This window comes from Musa acuminata, chromosome BXJ3-2, assembly GCF_036884655.1.
Source record: "Musa acuminata AAA Group cultivar baxijiao chromosome BXJ3-2, Cavendish_Baxijiao_AAA, whole genome shotgun sequence".
NCBI lineage: Eukaryota > Viridiplantae > Streptophyta > Magnoliopsida > Zingiberales > Musaceae > Musa > Musa acuminata.
The window spans coordinates 26,961,555-26,969,741 of record NC_088350.1 but is presented as its reverse complement, the minus strand read 5'-3'; the positions used below and the strand labels follow the sequence as shown (position 1 = coordinate 26,969,741).

General features: G+C 48.7%; 1 protein-coding gene across 1 annotated transcript; it reads left to right on the top strand.

Annotated features, from left to right (window-relative positions):
* The first annotated feature begins 1,371 nt into the window (after positions 1-1,371).
* Positions 1,372-6,717, top strand: LOC135631571 (uncharacterized). Its single transcript, XM_065139303.1, has 2 exons — positions 1,372-1,816; positions 6,377-6,717. Exons 1-2 carry the CDS (start codon positions 1,372-1,374, stop codon positions 6,715-6,717), a joined length of 786 nt encoding a protein of 261 aa, XP_064995375.1.
* The last annotated feature ends 1,470 nt before the right edge of the window (positions 6,718-8,187 follow it).

Genomic DNA, 8,187 nt, shown 5'->3' with positions numbered 1-8,187 from the left:
ATTTGTTATTATTCTTTATGTTTCAATAACTTATTATTAATGAATAAATGTTTGATTATAGTTTTATGTCGCAATTCAAAATTAAAATAATTGGTTAGAATTTATGTTGAAATCAGTCAGTTGACTAAGCCTAACTCGTAGGTCAAGTTATAGCCTATAGGCTAAGTCCAACTAATAGATCAAGACACTAGGTCAAACTCAGCCAACACACAAGGCCCAACCTATAGATCATGTCACAACCCACAGGCTAGGCATTGTCAATAGGCTAACCATAACCCGCAAGTCAGGCCCACACCCATATGCTCGCTCAATCGAGCCCATCATAAGCAATCATGTACAATGCACATGACCAATCTATAAGTTAACCTAATCTGGTGTGGTGCATGCATACATGACCTGGGTCAGCCTAACCTAATTTAATAATATATAATATAGCTCATTACCCTTATTTTGTTTGATTTGTGCTCAAAGACCAACTAAATTTGATCAATTTAAATCGATTCAGGATAATTTCAAATTGGTTTAACTTATATTTAACCCAATTTAATCCAAATTATACTAATCTATGATAATTCAAGACTAGTTAAATAAGGATTAGAGATCGATTCTGTTCTAGTTAAATCGAATCTAATTTGATCGATTGAACTAGGATTCAAATCAATTAAGAGTTAATTGATATTATTTGACATTAATGATGTTTGAAAGAAATATTTTGATATATTATTTTTTTCTCGATATAGATATGACCAATATAAGATAATATTATTTTCCTATCAAGGTGGTCAACGCTTCCACCATTTATTATTGGAAGAAATATATTCTCCTATCGAGTTAGTGAACACTTCCACCATTCATTTTTTAAAGAAACATATTCTTAGTGAGGAATATAACTTTATCCAAATGCAATATTAGTTTGTATAAACTATCCCTTTATCCGATATTAAGGGAGTGCTCCTTTCAATGTCCGATATAAACTAGTGAATGATTACTTTTTGGTCAAATATTTATTTTCGGAGGAGAAGACTCTTAGTAACATTAGATTGAATTCCAATGAAGAGCATATCTTCCTCTACCTCTAACTAAAATCAGTTAAATTTATTTTTGAATTATCATCATTATATTTTCTTAATAATGTTTAGAATTATTTTGATTTATGATTTGATAAATAACTAAGTTATAATAAACATCTATAAGTTATGTATATTAATAAAATAATATTTATTTATTTGATTCTAGATGTATTTTTGAAAAAAAATATTATGATATTAAATAAAATATGGCATCTTTTTATGATACGAACATGATTTAGAATCTATGGATGTTTGGATCGTGATTGATTTTGATAATTATATTTTATTTATTACAGGTGTAATGAAGCGAATGAAGCAAATTCAAAAAACTAGTGATCCTATCAGTAAGTTTCCAAATGATCCTACTGACCAACGCACTCGAATAAATCATGACTCGAAAGTTTCATACATTATGAATCAAAGTCAGCCTTCTCATCATTCAGTAGCTGTCAATTTTTCAAATGATGTTAATGGAGTGGGGGAGGACGAGACCACCGGCTGGAAGTGCTGGAAACATCCCTCCCAGCCCCGCGACGGCGTATGCCCCGACTGTTTACGTGACCGTCTCCTCCGCCTCTGCCCGGATTGCGCCAACGTCCGGCCCTGCCGCTGCTTCCCCTCCTCCTCCCCCTCGTCCTTCTCCTCCCTCTCCTCCACCGAGCCCGCCAGATCCAGAGGACGAGGAGGCGACGGCGCGGGGGTCGGGGCGGTGGGACCCGTGTCGCAACTCATCGAGAGCGAACCGGCCTTCCTGTCACGGACAAACTTTGAAACAGGGTGTTTGATGTAATGCTTATGTATGTCCGTGTCTGTTGGCATGTTCATGCCTTGTACAGTGTGTAGAGGGGCAGCCGAAGGCTTATAAGTCCCATTTTAGTTGGGTTGGTGGCCTCTTTAGGCTTGTAAATAAAGGTTGTGTCATGTAGACACGTGCGAGAGATTTTCGGTCTGTAATGGACCATTTTACCCTTTGTTGTGCCACTGTTCAAAGCTTGTAAAGTCTGTTTGTAATTTGCATTGTCTATGAAGTGTTTTTCGGACATGTTTGCTTGTGGATCCCGTTTGAGGCGTTCTCTCTAACCCGTTCTCTCTTTTGGTGGTCCTAAGGGACAATGGGAGGCTTCGGGGAGGCTGACCTTTGCGGACGGACACGCAAGGGTGCCGCACGCCTTAGGCAAAACCAGCTAAGGTCGTGACATTTGGTATCAGAGCGGGACAAGCACTCATAGAAACACTTGACATGCAAACGTGGGGGACCTAGCAGGGCTGCGTTGAGGGCAGTCAGCACACGCGCGACCGTTTGAGGGAAAACGGGCATGGAGATGTAGGGAAAAGAGTCGCTCAGAGGAGCGGGCATCTGGCATTGGCATTCAGAGGAATGGCCAACCCTTCGCGCAAGAGGCACCACGAGAACAGGCAAGCTTGGAAGAATTTGGAGCGCACAAAGGTTGGGATGGCTGAGTTTGAGCTACGGCTCAACGTTGACAACTATACTTGATGGTGCTCTAGGCAAGCGAGGCGCTTGGCAAGAATGAGACCATCCAAGGTGGAATGAGTTGCTCAACGACCAAAAGAGTTATGCAAAGCTCACAGAGGTGAGGGGAATTGCTAACTCGAAGAATTTGGTACTCATGCATGGGCTTGTATGCGAACGACGGAATGTTCGTGGCCATCCCAAGGCGGCCGAGACTCGACACCATGGAGCATTGAAACTTTCTCTTCGGCATGTGAAGGATACGTCCGTAGGAGGCTGAATTGTGCAACGAGTTCAGCATGTTGCTAGGCCTTGAGGGGTGCAGTGGGGGCTGTATTGACGGGGAGTCGCAATCTAGCAAGTGCGTTTGCAGGAGGCAGAACAATGCACAGTTGGTTCAGCAGATCGGAGTAGTCCAAGGGGATGGTGGTCTCTGAAACGAAGAGAGATGTTGCTCAAATGGGACAGTTATCCAGGAGGGATAAGTCCCGGCTCTCCAGAGGGAGAATCATGTGAGACGGACTTCACATGTTGAGGAGGAGTACCTCAATAAACAACAACTCCACGAAGCTCGATGGACTGAGCAAGCGGCGAGGAGTCGTCGCATGATCTCGCTTGAGAGAATGCATTGGTGGATGCATTGCGAGATCAAGTGGGGGAGCAACACAAATGAAGGCACACTTGGAGTCGATATGAGATCGGACTCAAGGGAGGGCTGACCCGTGGAATGGTGGGCACGAGGGCCACCATCGACTCAATGCAGAAGCGAGGAGCGGGGCAACTTGGGTGTAACTTGGCGAAGTACCCAAGCCGCATGAAGGGAGCCAGCATAGAAGGTGGAACATGGAGCAGAGGCACAGTGCTTTCCTTAGACAGAGGTCAAGGACAGGGACTCTTGCAGAGGCAAGAGTAGGATCATGTTGTTCCATGGGCCATTCATTCTGTTGGAGCGGACTCATCTTGCATGGTGCCAAAGACGAAGGGGGGGCTTCGGGGCACATGCACCTTATCTCGGAGAAGCATTTGAGGGAGGAACTAAGGCGACTCAATTTGCGGAGGCGAAGTTGGGTTCAGAAGGCCTTAGCACGGGGCAAGAGGACGCAGAGGCGAGTACTCTTGAAGAATATGCCACAGTGTTGCCATTCGAGTTGCTATGAAGGAAGCGGTGCGCAGCGGTGATTGTGCTGGTAGGGGCAGAGGCCCAGGATCCAGACAATGGTGCACCAATTGCAGCGAAGTCGGGGGACTTCGGGAGCTACTAGGCGACGGACTGTCCTAGAGCGGTGCTTCATCTAGGTGTGACCCAAGAGTGGGTGGATGAAGGTCGATTGCCAAAGGAGCGAACAAACTCGAAGGTGGAAGGGACCTGGCGATGTATTGGCAGAGGCCACACATGGAGGGTTCACAATTCGAGTTTATTCCACAAGGATCAGAATGCAATGGAGATGTCACCAGGAGGCGACATGGTGCAGCGGATCGTGGTGGAACAGTTCGTGGCAATGCGATACACACGACAGGGTCCCGTGAGGGATGTGATCATATGGAGGTATGATCGGGAGCTACTGGGAGCTCCGCTTTGGTGAACAACACGACGGCAAGAAGGGCTATGGATTCAAGGAGTGAAGGCCATGGTACCGCAGAGGCGGGTCTTCCGGGCGTGCACCGAATTTTGCATCGGATGAAAACCTTGGTCATCAGCATATGGGGGCTGGGTTCCACCAAGGGAAAAGTTCGAATGCAAGTACCAGTGAGTTCCATGGGAGGGACTTGATCATGCAGAGGTATGATCGAAGCAGCTGGAGAGTTGGACTGCTCCAGAGCTCATATTCGCTTAAGGGAGCCCGGCAAGTCAGAGGACAAGGCCGAGTAAGCGAACGTTGCTACCAAGGAAGCTATGGAGAACAGAATCGGTGCAAACCCTACAATGCGATGGCAGAGGCCATGCATGGGAGTGCAGTCTGTCTTTCCATCGACCAGAAGGAGCTGCTTGGAGAACACAGAGGTGTTGAAGCAGGGGGTCGAAAGGGGCGAGGAAGCGACGACGAGTCCAGAGGGACTTAGCTACCCAAAATCAAGCATCAGTTAGAGTGGAGGTGGACTCAGAGGAGTGCCACGGAGACATGTCTACTGATCGTGAAGAAAAGGGATGCAGATGCGAGGCGACGGATAGTAGGGCCATGGGCTTTGCAGCGCCATGGTACCGCAGAGGCGGGACTTCCGTGCAAGTCATTGATCCCTTGCTCTCATGGAGGGAGAGCGCTTGGTCGTGAAAGGGGCTGAGGAGGTGGAGCATGCAGAGGCAATCTCCAAGTACCGAGACAAGGCTGAAGGGCAGAGGCCGAGGAACTTCGTAAGACCGGTGTCAGTGTGCTTCTCATCAAGACAGCCGTAAGTGAAGGACTTCGGGTCATGCAAGAGTGCACGACCAAGGAACGAAGCAGGCAGTACGCGGTACTGTACCTTTGCTACTCAGTGGAGTAGGCGGCAGGGTTGATGGAGAAGACGGTACAATCCCAGAGGCGACCTCATCTATCAGAGAATTACTCCAAGTTGGGGTGAAAACTTCCCGCATTCCAGAAGTTCGATGGCATTGAGAAGGTGAATCACAGTAGCTAACTCAATGCAAGGAGTGCAAACACTTCAAGTGCTTCAGAAGTGTGAGCAAAGAGCAGGCGAAGACCAGTAACCAGCTCGATGCGTGAAGTACAACCTCGAGGAGGCGGGCGAAGTCAAGTAACCTTTGCCTTCTCAACTCTTAAGAGAATGGGCGAAACCGAGTACCCCAATTCTCTTATCTATCCAGCAGAGGAGCTCTGCACAAGTTCAAAGACCCTTCGAAGATAATGGAAGACAATAGTTGTCAAATCCTCACCAACGGTGATCAGTGCTACTGAGAGTAGATTGTCCGCTTCATTTCCCAACGAAATGCCAACCGAAAGCGGAAGTGATGCGAACCTACTTGGATGTGACAACTAACTGAAAGAAGAGTCAATGAGCAGATTTTGTGGAGGAAGGACCCAAAACTTCAGAAGTTTGCGAGACGATGCTCGTTAAAGCTCCAACAAGCATCCACCCAGTTCAAGCAGCATGTGGAATTTCTGAGAGACTGGCGCAGTAAGGATGGTCTTTTCCTTCATCTGGGAGATCCGCAGGAATCAACGAGGATCAACACAACTCCGCCAACCCCACACCAGAGTCAGAGTCATTGGCGAGTTGAAGCAGCATGGCGGATCAAAGGTTCGACTACTCAAAAACAGCAGCGGAGAGCAGCTGGGAGCCAGGAGGAGCATTGCAGCCGGAGCAGAAGATTGAAGACTCAGCAAAGGCGAAGAGTTGCAGTGTTCACAAAGGCTTCGACGAGGACGTCGAAGGGATAAGTGGGGGAGAATGTCACGGACAAACTTTGAAACAGGGTGTTTGATGTAATGCTTATGTATGTCCGTGTCTGTTGGCATGTTCATGCCTTGTACAGTGTGTAGAGGGGCAGCCGAAGGCTTATAAGTCCCATTTTAGTTGGGTTGGTGGCCTCTTTAGGCTTGTAAATAAAGGTTGTGTCATGTAGACACGTGCGAGAGATTTTCGGTCTGTAATGGACCATTTTACCCTTTGTTGTGCCACTGTTCAAAGCTTGTAAAGTCTGTTTGTAATTTGCATTGTCTATGAAGTGTTTTTCGGACATGTTTGCTTGTGGATCCCGTTTGAGGCGTTCTCTCTAACCCGTTCTCTCTTTTGGTGGTCCTAAGGGACAATGGGAGGCTTCGGGGAGGCTGACCTTTGCGGACGGACACGCAAGGGTGCCGCACGCCTTAGGCAAAACCAGCTAAGGTCGTGACATTCCGGCGGTCCCGATCAGTCGCCTTCCAGTTTCTCAGGTCCAGATCCGTGGCCTCTTCCGTCAGCGACGTGGCGCCGCTGCCAAGGTCAGGAGGAGGCAAGCGGTCGGCGTTACTACGGGCATTCTCGAGGGTTCCGGCGAGGGAAGAACCGGCGGACGGGAAGCTGTGCAGATCGAGGTCGGTGGCGGCGGGATGCTCGCAAGACGCAGGCAGTGGGGAGTATGGGGGAAGGGGGAAAGGGTGGAGGTGGCACTTCCGGAACCCGATCAAGGCATTCCGGCACCGGAAATCGACGACGAAGGTGGTGCAGGAGCGGTCGCCGCTGTGGCGCGGGTGAGAAGAACGGACGATTTTTCGCCCCTTGTCGGTATCTTCGCTACTACTGTCGTAATTATTAAGCAACTAACAATCACTCCATAAATCTGAAATCTCCGAATTCCAACACACGTTGGGGAGATAAAATGAGTCTGGATTGCTTCGGAAAATACTTTTTATCATTCATTGTATATTTTGTTTGCTCGTTATCGTGCATCGAACGAGCTGTGCCCGTCTGATGCCGATCGGACAGTCAGCTTGTGAAGATAGACATGGGGACTCGGGGCAAGCGAAGAGACGGAGAAAGGGGGGATTGGCGCGTCGCACGTGCAGGGGTGGGTTCTGCTGATACACGTGATGATGTCGTCTCTTCTCTCTTGCACGCGTCCGTTGATTATTGACCGGGATGGCGTCGTAGCTGCGGTTGGGAGGTGTCTGATGACGATCGAAGGCTCACCCCTCTGTCCTTCTATAATTATAAGATTTGCGCTGGAAAGTGGGGGAAATTTTGCGAGGCGGTGCTGCTTTGGCACCGTCGGCGCGTGGTACACCCATTGGATCGGGCATGTCCATGGGTATAGTGTCACATACCGTGAGTCTTCAGACTCACGGCGTTGGTGCGGCTGCAACATCTTAGTCAACAATATTTGTGCGAATTGTTGGGTGGTAAGTGCACGCTTTGCTTTACAAAGCCAATCCAATCAATATTTGTGCGAATCACACACATCACACGGGTCAAATCAGTAGAATGCCCCATGCATGCATGATCATACTGGTGGTGATGAAACGAGTTTACAGGATGTTGCAACGGAGTTAGTTAGGATACCAAGGATTCGTTATTAAAATTTGATATTTGGAGCACGATTTCAATGTAAAACTTATTTTGTACGTACTCACAAACCACAGAATGCCAGGAATCTGAATCTCGGAACAGGAGAACAAAGGTCAGAAATCCGAACGACTCACAGTAGGATCCAATTTCCATCGAGAAGCTCCGGCGCCTCGGTCGGTGCCGGAGTAGGATTCGACGCCTCCAGTTGGTTGATCAGCTCAGGATCTCGGTCCTATCTTCAACCGACGATCTCAGCCCCAACTCCGTCGCATACAACGAGTCCACTAGGCACCGCTTCAACTCCTCAAGCTTATCATCGGACGGCACCGGGGTTCCGTTCCTTGACAGATATTCCGCTCCCCCCGGCCCTCACCCCATTCGTCTTCATCCTTGGGAGGATCCGCCTGCGATGACGCCTCGACTTCCGGCTCCGCTTTTTCTCCCCACTCGTTGGTGATGCTCGCCGCGTCTCCCGGTTAGTTGCCCCATTCGTCCTCGTCTATAGGGGGATCAGGTGCCGACGGCGGATCGGCCTCTGGCTCGGGCTTCTCCCCCCCACTCATCGGAGATTCTCGGGTCACGGCCTTCGCCTGGGACGGAGGCGGCCGAGAAGGAAGATCTGCGGATTATTGAGGCGGCAGCGGAGGAGCGTGAGGGAAG

Coding starts and splice junctions, on each gene's coding strand:
- LOC135631571 (XM_065139303.1), top strand. CDS start 1,372: ATGAAGCGAATGAAGCAAATTCAAAAAACTAGTGATCCTATCAGTAAG. Junction 1,817..6,376: donor ACTCATCGAGAGCGAACCGG/CCTTCCTGTCAC, acceptor CTAAGGTCGTGA/CATTCCGGCGGTCCCGATCA.